The sequence below is a fragment of the Nannospalax galili genome, unplaced genomic scaffold (assembly GCF_000622305.1).
Source record: "Nannospalax galili isolate Female #2095 unplaced genomic scaffold, S.galili_v1.0 scaffold613, whole genome shotgun sequence".
NCBI lineage: Eukaryota > Metazoa > Chordata > Mammalia > Rodentia > Spalacidae > Nannospalax > Nannospalax galili.
The window spans coordinates 148,062-163,517 of record NW_008332065.1 but is presented as its reverse complement, the minus strand read 5'-3'; the positions used below and the strand labels follow the sequence as shown (position 1 = coordinate 163,517).

General features: G+C 38.6%; 1 protein-coding gene across 1 annotated transcript in view; it reads right to left on the bottom strand.

Moving 5' to 3' along the window:
• Positions 1-574: 574 nt before the first annotated feature.
• Positions 575-15,456, bottom strand: part of Elovl4 (ELOVL fatty acid elongase 4) — a 31,441-nt gene continuing 16,559 nt past the window's right edge. Inside the window, exons 2-6 of the mRNA XM_008827162.3 lie at positions 13,753-13,940; positions 10,554-10,634; positions 7,092-7,263; positions 5,839-5,966; positions 575-2,611 (exon numbers count right to left, since the gene is read on the bottom strand). Coding sequence (XP_008825384.1) covers positions 2,336-2,611; positions 5,839-5,966; positions 7,092-7,263; positions 10,554-10,634; positions 13,753-13,940 — 845 coding nt within the window. The 3' untranslated portion in view covers positions 575-2,335. The remainder of the gene's footprint in view (positions 2,612-5,838; positions 5,967-7,091; positions 7,264-10,553; positions 10,635-13,752; positions 13,941-15,456) is intronic.

Here is a 15,456-nt window from a genome sequence, read left to right as displayed (position 1 = left end):
TTATTTTTATTTTATGTGTATGAGTGTATTGCCTGCACGTAGGTAAGTGCACCCGAGTCATACAATGCAATGCCCACAGAGGTCAGAAGAGGCGTCAAATCCCCTGGGACTGGAGTTGCAGACAGTTGTTAGCTGCCACATGGATGCTGGGATTCGAACCCGGATCTTCTGCAAGAACAACCAGTGTTCTTAACCGCTGAGCCATCTTTCCAGTCCCTTAGCCAGAAACTTTTTAAAAAATATTTTATTATTTTTAGTTTATGTGTATGAGTGTATTGCCTGCATGTGTGTAAGTGCACCGTGTTGTGCAGTGCCCATGGAAGTCAGAAGAAGGCATCAGATCCCCTGGAACTGGAGTTACAGGTGGTTGTCAGGCACTATGTGGGTGCTGGGAATCAAACCCAGATCCTCTGCAAGAGTATCTACTAGTGCTCTTAACCACTGAGTCATCTCTCCAGCCCCAAGCCAGAAACTCTTAAGAGACCCAACATCTAGTTTCATTTCTTTTCTACATAAGAAATTGGAAGCAGAAAATAAATGAGAACGTCAACAAATAAACTGATTAGCCAAGAAGATCATTTTTCCCACAGCAGTAGTATATTTATTGTGCTGAAATCAGGTAGCGGGGAATGAATTGCTCTGGAAACCCAGTACAGAATGTTCACAAAGATTTACACATCTCTAGTCATTACACACTGGAGCAAAAACAAAAGTACTGAATCCTCTTAGACCACACTACTGTATGTGCTGTGAATTTTCTGTGATGCTCGTGACTGCATGCCTTTGTGGAAAATGTAGTTTTAATGCACAATAAATATAGTTTACAAAATACTCTGAAAGTCTGTACAAACAGCACATATCCTACACATGCAGTTTTGACGTGGTGAGAAATTTAGAAATAACCATGCTGTTTTTGTCACTTTTTCTCTTTCCTTACGACCCCTCTGTGACATACCATAACAAATTAATTCATGTGAGATATTTGGAACAAGTTCTCTTATACATTTTTCCACTTGTCCACTTCTATTACATGGAATATATCTTTTTTAAGTAGCAAGTTTAACTTGATAGCTCTAACTGGCTCTTATTTTCCACTCATCCTGAATTAATAAGTAATACCTTGCAGCATCAAGCACTGACTGGTGCAATCTTTAGCACCAAGGAGTCAAGATTATTGCACCAAAATGGGTTTACACTTCATATCTGGTTAATAAAGATTCTGCAACTTAGTCACAAAGGATATAATATGCCCAAATTAAATACATTGAAATACCTGGATGGTATCCTAGAAACGTTTGGTGTATGCTATTTGTCAAAATAAAATAAAATAAAATAAACCCATAAAGCTAGTGAATTTGAAAGTTAAAACTCAATTTTATATTAGAGGACTCCTTGATTTTTTTTTTAAATTAAAATTTATTTCATTTTAAATGTTCTTTCCAACAGAAGAGGTAGGTTTATTTCCACATATGAAAAATCAGGAACAGCCACAAATCAAAACAAGGAAAGCCCGATAAAATCCATACTTGCACATAAAGGTAACCACCTTAGATGTTACTAATAAAGACATGAGTTATTTCATGTTTCAATCAGACAATAATCTTGATTTTCATAATACATTTCTGCTAATAACAGGAGTATTCAAAGGCTACCTTTTCATCACAAAAATTGTTTCCCACAGTGATTTGTGCCACATTGGGGGCCTCTGGGTCAATAGACAGGATTTTACTTTTATTCTTTCTTATCTTCACCGACACCATCATCATCAAGCCTCTAAGATTCTACAGAGATTAGAAGACTTTTTAAATTTAATTACAACCAAAACAGTATATTCTGACTAGAGGTGGAGAGATTTGACCACAATGGTCAATAAATGAATTCAAATGTGCAAATTCAAATAGATCCGCATTTCCATCACTGGACAAGAAAGTGTTAGGTAATTGATTGCAATCAGTAGGTCATTGGTAATTTAGCCAGAAATGTTCATAAAATTCGAGTTTCTATGATCATCTGAAATTCAGACTGAAGAACTGAGTGGACACCAGATAGATGAAAATTTCACCCACTGGACAAGTAGATGTGACTAGGAGGGGAGACTCCAAGGTCACAATGAGATTGCTTTGATCTGGACAACAAGGCTAATAAAAAATGTTTAAAAATAAAAACTTCATAAATAAAACATCTGGGTACCACATTGAATGCTTGACTCAGTCTAAAGGTGAACAGAGTACACCTGCCTTTCTCCCTAGCCCAGACCCTCTGCTTCTGTTGTCCCTGAAATTTTATATTACACAGGAGTTTCCTCACTGCCAACCAGTTAAGGCCCAGGTTCAATTTACTCTCCTTTTGGTTTTCCGTTTTTCTGGGTTTTCCCATTTTCTAACACTAGCTGCTTTTCTGACTTGCTCACACCATTTGCTGAAATACCATTCACGGCTGTCTTTCCAGCTTTTGATTTCTTAGGCTCATTGTATGTCCGAGTGTAGAAGTTCAGAAACAGAAATATGAAGCTGATGGCATAGGCTATCAGAGCCCAGTGCATCCATTTGGGGAAGGGGCAGTCGGTGTAGAGAGAGAGTGCTGTGTGCCCAATGGTCACGTGGAACTGAACCTGAAAGACAAAAACAGCAGCGCATGGCACATCTCATGAGAACAGTCGACAGCTCCTAAGGCCAACATCAGGCCTGTCACTTTGTTTGAGAAGTCCGATGTCTCTGCTTACCTCTTACTGAGATCACAGTTCAAATACCACCCACTTGGCAGAGCCTTCAGTGACCTTGGTGGGCCTCTCACCTCTGCACAGCAGCTCTGAGTTTTGTTTATAAAGATGATAACCATCTGAAGCTGCATCCCGTATGTGTCGGCCTCCCTACTGTCCACTAGACTGTCACTCCCAAAGGTGGGCTCCACCTGCTCACTGATCGACCCAGAGTCCCAGGCACAGATTTTATGTTTGTGAATACTGGAAGAAGGTTAAACTGGCCCAGAAGAGTAATGCAGTAGTAACACAAGGCCTTCGTTTATTTTTTTCCTTCCTATGGTGTAGATTGATTTTTTTTCATACTAAACTGTCAGCAAGTATATACGTTTACAGAATTATTTTTTAATTAAAATTTTAAACAGGCATACAAAATAATGAGTTCTTTGACATCTTCAAACATGCACATCACTGTATTTTGCTCACCCTGCATCTCCCCACCCATTGGCTTCCTTCCTCCCCAACATTGTCCTCCTCAAATCATGTAAGGTATATAAACCTTAAAAATGAACTGAAGCTTAGCCGGGCATTGTAGCATACGCCTTTAGTCCCAGCACTCAGGAGGCAGAGACAGGTGAATCTCTATGAGATTGAGGCCAGCCTGGTCTACATATCGAGTTCCAGGCCAGCTGGGACTACAGGGAGACCCTGTCTCAAAAAGATTAAAAAAAAAAAAAAAGCTTATCAAATTGGCTCATTACTTGTCTCTTACAGAGAGCAAGCAGACAGGCATCTTTGTGTTTAAATGAATACTATTCTTTAAAAATTAATATTCCAATTAAAATCAGTAAGTCATCACAAAGAATTACCTAAGAATTACTCTAAGAATTCTTAAGAAGAGAACATCCAAAACATTGAGATGCTCAAAATAATAAACTTAAATTCTGACATATTAATCAGTGAATGGTGTGAAACAAAAGGAATTAGAAAGTCCATGAACTCAGCATAGGATTCTTATATGATTAACCGGTCCAAGGACTTCTGGCTTAAAAATACAAGTTCAACATCCTATTTGTAATGGGAAAATATAGTTTCTTTGTTAGCAAAATCATCAATATATCTATTATATTAAATATTAAAATAATTTATTCCACACAAGTCAGAAGTTGATATTAAATTTTACAATTCCCATGGCAAAAATCCAGATTTTCAGGACTTTGGATTTCACAATGGTTCTTAGAACCTGTACCACCGAAAATGGTGTGTACAGGGCATGACTGAGTATGCTGTAGTCCAGGGCTAGCTCAGGGCAGGCCCCAACAAAGCAGCTAAAATACTTGAGATGATTTTGGTTACCCCTTTATTTTCTGGGGACCACTTAACTATGACTGAGAGGTGAATCATACAAATGGTAGAAACAGCTTGCACCGAAGCCAGAGGAAGGTTCTTGTAGCATTTCTCTACTGATGAATCCTTCACACCCAGCATTCCCACAAAGGCTGTGTTTCTTGTTTGGTTAGGTGGCTGTTTAGCAACTCAGAGATGGATATTTCCTAATCTGATAAAACTGCACACACTATGATTAAAGCATATTAGAATACACTCCAAAGCCTAGAGATTAACTACCAGCTTGATTTGCATTTTCAGTTTGATTATAGGTCAGTCAGGGCTCGGCATGGAGCTCTGATGTATGCACTCAGATGCTAAGACAAGTCCTACCAGGAGGAGCTGTGGAGATGGCATCCCTGAACACCTAGCTCAAAAGCTGGCTGTCTTCAAGGAGTACTGCAGAACTGGGACTTCTCTAGCCCTCACTCCCTTCCTTCCCTCTACCCTTCCTTGGCTCTGTGCTTTCTTTTCTACATATATGAGGTCTATAACAAGAACTTAAAAAAATAAAAAGGAAAAAATGGGAATTTAAGCAAGGATGAGAAGATGTGAGAGAAAAATCACTTAAAGCCGGGCATGGTAGTCCACGCCTTTAATCCCAGGCAGAGGCAGCCTGGTCTATATAGTGAGTTCCAGGCCGGCTGTAACTATAGGGAGACCCTGTCTCAAAAGCACCCACACACAAAAAAAAAAATCACTCAAGAAAAATAATTCTTATTTTTTTCATCATATATGAATCTATATGTTTCATGGCATGTGTACATTTTAACCATTCATCCCACAGGTGATTTTACAGAATGGTTCTCTCAGAGGTACAGGTGCTGGATTTGATCTTTGAGGACATAATAGCACAAGTGGCTATGGCTGGTACACCCACATAAGTGGGTAGAACCAAGTGATTTCATGATGGAAATCAATCTAAGATGACAGCACTTTGCAATGAATAAAATTCAAATATTTTAGTATTTGGTTTGGCAACACCCACAGCAGGAACTTTTGAAGTAGTTATTTGAACTCACCAGCTGCAACATGGTCAGGTATCGTTTCCACCAACGATACTTCTGAATCCAGGGGCCAAACGCCGTCAGCCCATAGTAGGAGTACATGATCACGTGGATGAAGGAATTCATCTGCGCACCGAAGAACGCTGCAGACAAGCAAGCAAGATTCAGACAGGGACACCAAGCGATGAAGCAGAGACTGAGAAGTGGAAGAATCCATCTTATTTTCTATCTTCCACTCAAATAGAGATAAGGACTAGAAAACAAAGTAACACTGAGAAAATGTCTTCTCCAGTTATACTACAACTGTGTGCAATTTAGACTGAGTTTTAAAAAACTATAAATGAAAATGCATTGTTCAAATGCAAAAGATTTTTGAAGTGGTAAATTCTCAAATGGAGTGCACCCACACAAAAAAAAAAAAATCACTCAAGAAAAATAATTCTTATTTTTTTCATCATATATGAATCTATATGTTTCATGGCATGTGTACATTTTAACCATTCATCCCACAGGTGATTTTACAGAATGGTTCTCTCAGAGGTACAGGTGCTGGATTTGATCTTTGAGGACATAATAGCACAAGTGGCTATGGCTGGTACACCCACATAAGTGGGTAGAACCAAGTGATTTCATGATGGAAATCAATCTAAGATGACAGCACTTTGCAATGAATAAAATTCAAATATTTTAGTATTTGGTTTGGCAACACCCACAGCAGGAACTTTTGAAGTAGTTATTTGAACTCACCAGCTGCAACATGGTCAGGTATCGTTTCCACCAAAGATACTTCTGAATCCAGGGGCCAAACGCCGTCAGCCCATAGTAGGAGTACATGATCACGTGGATGAAGGAATTCATCTGCGCACCGAAGAACGCTGCAGACAAGCAAGCAAGATTCAGACAGGGACACCAAGCGATGAAGCAGAGACTGAGAAGTGGAAGAATCCATCTTATTTTCTATCTTCCACTCAAATAGAGATAAGGACTAGAAAACAAAGTAACACTGAGAAAATGTCTTCTCCAGTTATACTACAACTGTGTGCAATTTAGACTGAGTTTTAAAAAACTATAAATGAAAATGCATTGTTCAAATGCAAAAGATTTTTGAAGTGGTAAATTCTCAAATGGAGTACTCCAGTGGGCTTAAGTAAATTAATAAAAATTACTACTGCCCGCCCCCACCTTCTCCTTTTAATTCTACCGTTCCTTGGAAAAAGAGGCTATGGTACATTTAAGTGTTTCCCTGGACTTATGCCATTATTTTCTCTAGATGCATCAAAACACCTCTCCAGGGCAATGCTTATAGGTTTCCACATGGTTTTAAATATGATAGCATTATACATTAAGTACCAATCCACCTAGTTTATATAAATTTCGTGCTATCCCACTCAGTCTCATGCAATAGCATTCTTTCTCTTTAGAGTGCTAATTGAATCAAAGTATAGATATAATAATGAATTGTATCATGAAGTGAGTTGACAGAGTCAGTTTAGACTTACTAATTTTATTTTAAACTCAGAATTTAACTTTAATAGCAATTTACACAGTGACATGCCCAGTTTGCCATTGTTACAAGACATTTCCCTGGGTCTCTGCCCAACTGTGAATTCTGATCCTCTTTAACACTAACGAGGCTAATGTAAAGGTTTATTTAATTAAGAACCAACAGGTCATTTAAAGTCTTTACAAGAGCAGGAGTTAACTCTGAGCCTGACTAAAGAGAAGTCACTGTGTCTCATTCTTTCAGACCGAAAGTGCCAGTCAGTACGGCTCCCCACCCAAGTATGTATCGTTTTCTGGCATTTAAGCTTGGTTTATGCCCATTTGGGGGCAAATCTTTAGGTGTCCCGTTCATCAGAGATGAAAAGCCGAAGTCTCTAAAAAGTGAGATGAGCATGAATGGAGAGGCAAGCCATGAGAACAAGCAACATGACGCACCAGGGAAACCTACTTTCCACCAAACTGCTCGGGAATTTCAGAAAGGCAGACGGATTCCTCACCTTGGCCTCCTGCCACCCACTTGATTCCAATCCACCACAGTGTGAACATGGTGCAGTGATGGTATACATGAAGGAAAGACACCTGGTTGTTTTTCTTCCTCAGGATGAAAAACACTGTGTCCAAATACTCAACTCCTTTTGATACAAAGTACCACCACAAAGCAGCCGCTATCTGTAAAAAGGAAGGGAAGGATGTCATAAAACCCAAATTATGATTATAAGGGCTTCTCCTTAGTGTTAATAAATACAAAATACAATGCACAAAATGTACAAGGCACAGACTCATCCTCTAGTTAAATAGGTTTCAGGGGCGGGGGGAGGGGGGGGGAGCACAAACCCAAAGGTTTCTCAGAGCTACACAGTGTCAAACTGCTGAACACAGAGCTGTAAGCACAACCACACAGCTATGCTTTTCTGTTTGGTAGAAAAACCAACATGTTGACTTTATAAAGTTATTCCAGGTATTCCTATAGAGTCTAAGCTTATGTAGCAACTAGTTTCAACATCTGTCTCTCTCACACACACTTTAACTGTACAACAAGGTGTCTAATTATTGCAGCTTAACTGTACAACGTGTCTAATTAACGTAGCTTGTATTAGTAGAATCATTAAAATGATCAATTCAAAAGAAAAACTGAATATTTCCTAGGTCATAAATATGATCCTGTTTATTTGAGTAAGTCTTTTCTTGGGCTCTAATTAAGACAACAGATGATACAAAAGATTATATGACATGTTGGTATGGGGACTCAGGTTTGCTTTGCTTAGAGGGGAGCCTGCTGGCTTCGGGGCAGGGGGTCTGATCGGCGGCGACAGAGTCAAACTCTGGGACCTGTGTCTTCCCAACAGGACGATTTATTTTAGAATTCATATGGTTTTTATACATTCCAAGGAACTAGCAGTCACGTGGGATATGACAGTCACATACAAAGATTTAGGGTACAAAGAAACAGGACATTTAGTCTGTTAGTTGGCGCCAGGATTCTTAAACTTTTACTCAAGGTTATCAATGCCCATCCAGTAATTTATTGGCCACAATGTTTTCTTTCTTAGAGCTAAAAGCATGGTAAACTTAGCTTTTAGCTCAGGAGTAAACCTTTAACCTGGCCTAATCTCTTAGCCAGGGATAGCTGAATTATTTGTTTAGGACAAGGAGATGAGCTAAGGGTTGTTGACCAACACGCTTTCCCATAGAGCAGGGAGCCTGCACTTTTATGACCAGGCCGCATCCTCCTGCCAGCCCAACAGTGTTCTGCAAGGCAGGGATTATCAGAGCCACTGCTTTCAGTGCCTCTCCCTTTTAGCAGAGAATGCAGCCTGGACCTGTAAGTTTTAGGCTCACCTCACCCTAGGGCCTGGCATCCTGGTTTCCTACATGTTGGGATTAAGGATCCAGCAAGAGGTGACCTCTGCCTATGTTTTTAAGCATTCTACGAGGATGTTATTGTAATGGTAACCAAAAACTAACTTTTGCATATCAAGTATTTTCTACAAATATATGTAAAACTAACAAATAAGTCAGCACATAACTGAAATGAATTTATAAACCTTTCTGTGATAGAAGATTGATAGGTGTTTTAAATGAAAGATGCTTCTTCATTTTATACCTGCATCTAGTGGATTAAGCTTTTGTTTTTGTGTTGTTTTGCTCTTAAAAAACAAAATTTGAGTGTTGGGAGTCATAGTCAGTGTTTCATGGCAATGTAAAAATATTGATTATTTTCAATTCTAGAATCAGACATCACTTAGAATAAGCATTCCCTAAAATGACAATTTAAAACACTAAAGGCAAGATATAAAATAAAGTCTTGTGTTTATCAGTTGACTACCATTTATTCAATCTGAGCAATACTATTATCAATGTCAAAATTTGTTGAAAATTAGCTTGAAATAGTTTGCCCACAGCAACACTCTAATATCCATGACTATGTTAACTACTTCAAAGTGCTGTCCATTTTAGTGCCATCAACTTTGGTAGGTCATGTGTGCCCAGCCTAGACTCAGCCATTCTGTGGCTGCACTAGCTGTCTTGGAATGGGCTAGCCAAGGCAAGAAGCAATGCTTCATGGCTATGCGCATCGCACGAGAATCAGTCTCCGAGTGAAATATTCATTCCACCCTTGGACAGCAGAGGGGAGCAGAAGGAGGATCCCAAATGCGGTCCACTCAGTTCTCAGGGGTTTCCTCTTGGGGCAGTTTTCACAACAGCTCGTTACTGAACGTTTGTGTGTCAGTGGGACAGGTTCACAATCAACCGGGTGGTCATTTTGACCTTTACCCTAATAATACTAATCTATTGCTTTAACCAAGGGGCTTTTCTATGTGTATTCCTGGGAGAAAGGGAGTCAGACATTTCTCCTTTCCCTGCTTTTAACAAGAAGCTGGCTCTCTGCCAAGGAGATTCTCTGGCAGTATGGGTATCAGCAGAAAATCTTATTTCTTGTACCCTGTGAATCCAAACAAAGAAGGCTTCTCATTCTCTCAGCCACACCCTGGGTTTTATTTTCTTAACTGTTTGCTGTCATGCTGACTACTTGTCGCCCAACCCTCACCAGAGTGTGCGAGCCATACAGGCAGAGACCTTACCTGTCCTCACCTCTGCTGCCTGGGCTCCCACTATTATCTGCAAGGAGGCAGGCTCAGCACAAACTTACTGAGTGAATGAAGCCAATGTGGCAACCAAAGGGGTGAATTTTTCATTAGTCTACAAGCCTTTACATGGATGACATGGGTATAAAGTGGTAAGTATATTAAAGCAGATCAGTTATGGGTCTGGGTGAATATTCACATCTATATTCCCTAAACTCAATGCCAGAAAGCTGATGTTCTCAATGGAAGCTATAACATTATAGTTATTATTACATATATTAACAAACACATGGGATGTGCAAGACATGCATAAGTACATAAAACTGTGTTTTATTATATATAATTTTTAGATGATTGGAAAATAAAATACATTATATTATTAGTGATTTTTCTAAAAATTTAATAAAGACCAAATCATACCTACACATTTATGTTATGTACAGTTTCCTAAATATTATATAGTTCATAAAATATTTTACTCAAATAAATTAGCCCTCTTGGTGACTGTCTATTTTTGAGACAAAAAATAATTTTTTAAGGTAGTCTCACTAGGTAGCCCTGACTGGCCTGGATCTACTATGTAGACCAGGGTGGCCTTGAACTCAAGAGATTCTGTTGGGATTAAAGGCATGTGCCACTATACTGACAAAAAAAAATTTATATCAGACATAGAACTATTTTTAAAACACTATATATTAGCAATTCAGTATATATTCACCCTCACAACACCAGATCAAAGAACATTCTGGAAACATGAAAATGGAGTTTTTCAACTATGTGCTTTTAAAGAAAAGCAGACCTTTATTTACTCCAAACAACTCATTTCGTTACCACACTATAAAGCTAGTCAACAGTATTCATTGGCATACTTACCCTGACTTCATTAACATTATTGGAATAATCCACGGTCTGGCAAATATAGCTATAGCCGGCATTATACGATCCCATGAACAGCTGGGGACACAAACAGTAACATCTGAAATAAAGTCTTAGCAGGCACAGCACTCAAAATGCTAAATTTGACATGCAATCTTTCAAATTATTTTAAAAATAATATTTTCTTTAAAAACATTTCAAATGCACCAAACATTATTTTAAATTATTTTCTCTATCTTCTGTGGTGCTGGGGATCACACCCAGAACCTCACAAATACTAGGCAAGTGTTCTGCCACTGAGCATAACCTCAGTCCTGAAGTGACATGTAAAATGTTAGAAATTCTAAGTCACTGTGTGTCAGCTTTTCCTATAACTTTAAAAAAGATCAAATTAAGTGGGCATGGTGGCACATGTCTTTAACTCCAGTATTTGGGAGGCAGAGGCAGGGGAATCTGTGAGTTTGAGGCTAGCCTGGTCTACATAGCGAGTTCAAAGCCAGCTGGGACAACTGGGAGACCTTGTCTCAAAAGGACAAAAAAAAAAAAATTAAAAACCAAGCATAATCTTTGGACCAAAATACCAACTTCATTTAGTTTATTAGCTAGAAAAACTTTAAGGAAAAAAATGTCATTGTTTAGAGAATATTTTATTAATTTCTGTAATGAAACTCATGTATGTAAGACCTTACGTAGTAAATACAGCGTGCTTTGGAGGCTGGAGAGATGGCTTAGTGGTAAGGAGCATGACTGCTCTTGCAGATGACCCAAGTTTGATTCCGAGCACCCATGATGGGCAGCTCACAACTGCCTGTAACTCTAGAGGATATGACACGTCTAGCCTCCACAGGTACCTGCACTCACGTGCACATATCCCCACACAGACACACAGACACATAACTACAAATAAAATAAATAACTACAGTGTGCTACTTCTGTACAAATAAGAAAAGGTTTACATTTAGTATTTCTAGATCAACATAATTCTTGATTTACAATGCCAACTCAATAAAAGATAAATTTTTATAGCCACAATTTTGAACCTGCCTTAACTGGTTTGTATTCTTGATCCAGAGTTGTCTGTGCCTAGCAAAGTAAGTAAAGGTCTCTTTTAAAAAATTCCAATGGACTCTGATATGAACATTTGAAATTTGCCTTGTTCTGACTTTTTTCTGGTTCCCTGTCTAGAACTTGTAATGCTAATTACTCTTGCCTTTACTTCTCTTTCACATCCCCTATTCACCAGTCAAGGACTTTCTTTTCTCCCTACAGATAAGAATTATGCAATTTGGGAATCTTTTATATAGACCCACTGAAGGGGTACCCCAATTGCCTCACCCTGCGTCCGTGTTCAGCATGGAAGAAGCCAGGGCAGTCTGTGACCAAATTCCCTATCGGCAATTTGGGTGACCTCTTCAGAGGACAGTGTGATAAGAATAGGTGGTAGGAACTGGCTAGGCAGTTAGGGTAAAAAGACCCCTGAAGAAAAGTAGCCAGTTTCTCGGCTAAAAGTCAAACTGTCCTTTGGGCCTTTTAGTAACATACTGTGCTCCAAAGGCCAAAAATGTCAAAAGAATTTGGGAGCTTTTATCTAATCCCTAAAAGGTTTTAGGGTTACCTCTTTAGAGAGGGGAATGTTAAGAGTAGCAAAAGCCCCAGAAAGAATGAAAGAACGAAAGAACAAAAGAATGAAAGACAGGCCAGCTGGGGCTATAAGGAGACCCTTTCTCAAAGAAAGAAAGAAAGAAAGAAAGAAAGAAAGAAAGAAAGAAAGAAAGAAAGAAAGAACATGAAGTTGTCAGAAAAAAGTGATGGGGAGATATGGGAGGAGTTGGAGGGGAGGGAGTGGGTGTGGATTTGATCAAACACCTTATATGCATGTATGAAATTCAATAAATTTTTTAAAGTTAAAAAAAGCAATTAAAGTTTTTGTAAAGTTGAGATTCTATTCTTTTTTTCTGTTAGCAGAAAGTTTTCTAAAAAAATAGTTATGTAAATTTTCTTAGTACCAATAATTGGTTATCACCTTATACAGAAGTTTAATATGTCTCTTAGGAACAAATTCCTTAGACTTTTGCAACTTAAAAAATGTGTCAGGGCTGGAGAGATGGCTGAGCAGTTAAGAACACTGGCTGTTCTTTCAGAGGACCCAGGTTCGAATCCCAGCACCAACCTGGCAGCTAAAAACTGTCTGTAACTCCATTTCCAGGGGATCCTACAGCCTCTTCGGTCCTCCACAGCCTCTTCTGTCCTCCATGGGCATTGCACGACATGGGTGCACTTACTTACATGCAGGCATAACACTCATACACATAAAATAAAAATTACAAAGTATATTTTTTAAATGTATGTGTCAATCTAGTATTCAGGGTTTTCTTGTAAAATGTCCTGAAGAATTCACTGGTATTGAGAAGAGTGTGTGATGGGGGCTGAAGAGATGGCTCAGCAGTTAAGAGCACTGACTGCTCTTGCAGAGGACCCAGGTTGGGATCCCAGCACCCATGTGGCCGCTAATAACTGTTCCTAACTCCAGTTCCAGGGTATCCAACACCCTCTTCTGGACTCTACATGCATGGCTACACTTACATATATGCACACAAAACACTCATACTCCTAAAATAAAAATAACTAAATCAAAAAATATAAATAAAAATGTGTGATGGTTATTTGTTATAGCTCCAGGACAGTTAATTCATTCCAGTTCCAACACAAAATGCAGTAAAATTACTTAACACAAGTGAAGTTAAAATAGGTACTTATATCTATTTTGATCAGGTGCCAGCTCTGAAACTGATATACAAGGACTCTAAATAACTACTGTTCACCAAGTGAACAGTGTATGTGCCAAACACCCTGAAAAGATTCTCTCAGTTACCTCTAATAACAGCCCCACTTGGCAGATACTCTCCTCATCTGAGAGATGAGAATGAACCTTCGAAAGCTGAATAACTTCCAACATCAAACAGTTCATGAGAGGAACTTGAGAATCCATTCTCTCCTTCTAGGTTCCCCTTAACATCTGTCCTGTACTTTGTTTCCTACTTTTGTCATCTACAAATTTTAAATGCTAAACATTTACTCCTAGAGTAGCTAACAGCTATCTTGGGATACAAGACTGTAACGATGGTTTCATGTGGTCTCAAGTTTTAATTTCTGACAATCCTGGGGAATTATTATAGAGTGACCTTAATAAACCAACCTCTCTGAAGATGAAAAGGTTAAGCAAAACCATCCCAAAATTATAGATTATGAGCACCAAGCGCATCTGAAATGGCTCCCGATCCTTCATCCACTTTGGGCCCAGCCACACGAAGAGGAGATAAAGAGTGCTTATGCTCAGCGTAGGCCACGGAGACTGCATCAGTGGCCAGTCTTCCACACGCTTATCTACAGAGAAAATGAAATAACATGAAATTCACATGGCAAGAAACATTTTATAGCATGGACTTTTTTAGGAATTAAAATGTTCTAAGTTGGTAATCGGACCAAAGACAGGTCACCATCCCAAATAAAAAGACATGGTATTAAAAACACAACCAAAGGCCTGGAGAGGTGGCCCGGCAGTTAAGAGCACTGGCTGCTCTTGCAGAGGATCCGGGTTCAGTTCCCAGCACTCACATGGTAGCTAACAACCATCTATAACTCCAGTTCCAGGGGATCCAATGCCCTCTTCTGACCTCAGTGGGCACTGCATGACACAGGTACACTTACATACATGAAGGTAATACACTCATACACATAAAATAAAAATAATAAATAAAATATAAAAAACCCCACCACCACCAAAAACGAAAAACAGACTGATTCCACAAGTAGCTTTGGAAAATCATTTTCATTACTTATGTGACATGGTCACATCATCTAAAATATAAAGAATCTAAAAAACAAAGAGAAGAAGTACACTAAAGATATAGGAGCTAAGCTTGACATGAAAAGTGAAAGACTTCGAAGACTGAAAACAATATTGTAAGGAAACCCTTGTCTTCCGTGTTAAGCATTTGAAATTTATCAAGCAGTACCAAACTGTTCTCTATATCCACCCCTAAAATGAGCAAAACTTAGACTGATGAAGTGGGACATGGAAGCCAGAGGCTAGAATATCTCTAGAAACAGTGTTAGCTTGAGTCACACGTGAGGAATTAAGCCAGTGTTCGCTCTTTATCTTGCACAGTAGCCACATTCAAGGACGATATTTACATTTCCATCGATAGCATGCATCAATTTTACCATCTCTAAGTAACCAAACTGTATGGATAGCTAAACCTAATTTGCATATGCGTAAATACACACAATGCAATGTCATATCTCTTAAAATAAACTGATTGCCCGTAATATTCAAATACACAGTCATTCATAAAGTTCGTAATACAATATTTCCTAAACTGGAACATTTCTAAGATAACCAATGATAATATGAGATTATGAAAATTTCCCTCTTATACATAAAAATATTAAAATTAAACACCATTTTCTTTTTAAAATCAAATGTCTATTTTATTTTTGGCAATGCAAAACACGTATGTTTTACATTCTATTTTCAGGAAAATAATTATTTCTAAAACTCAAGAAAAAGACTCATTTAGTCAATTCCTAGAATCCAGCCTACATGAATTTAACATATTGCTGATTACAATAACCCCTATTTAAATTGAGTTGTTTATTAAAACTATATATGCAAAATGGTTCCAGATTAGGTTACCAGGTACTAAAATACCAGTTTAAAAATATACTGCTGTGTGTGGTAACACACACCTTTAATCCAAATCCCAGTACTCGGGACTCAGAGGCAGGTAGATCTCTGTGAGTTCAAGGCCAGCTTGGGGCTACAGGGGAGACCCTCTCTCAGAAAAACCCCAAAAATCATACACAAACTCTCTCTCTCTCTCTCTCTCTCTCTCTCTCT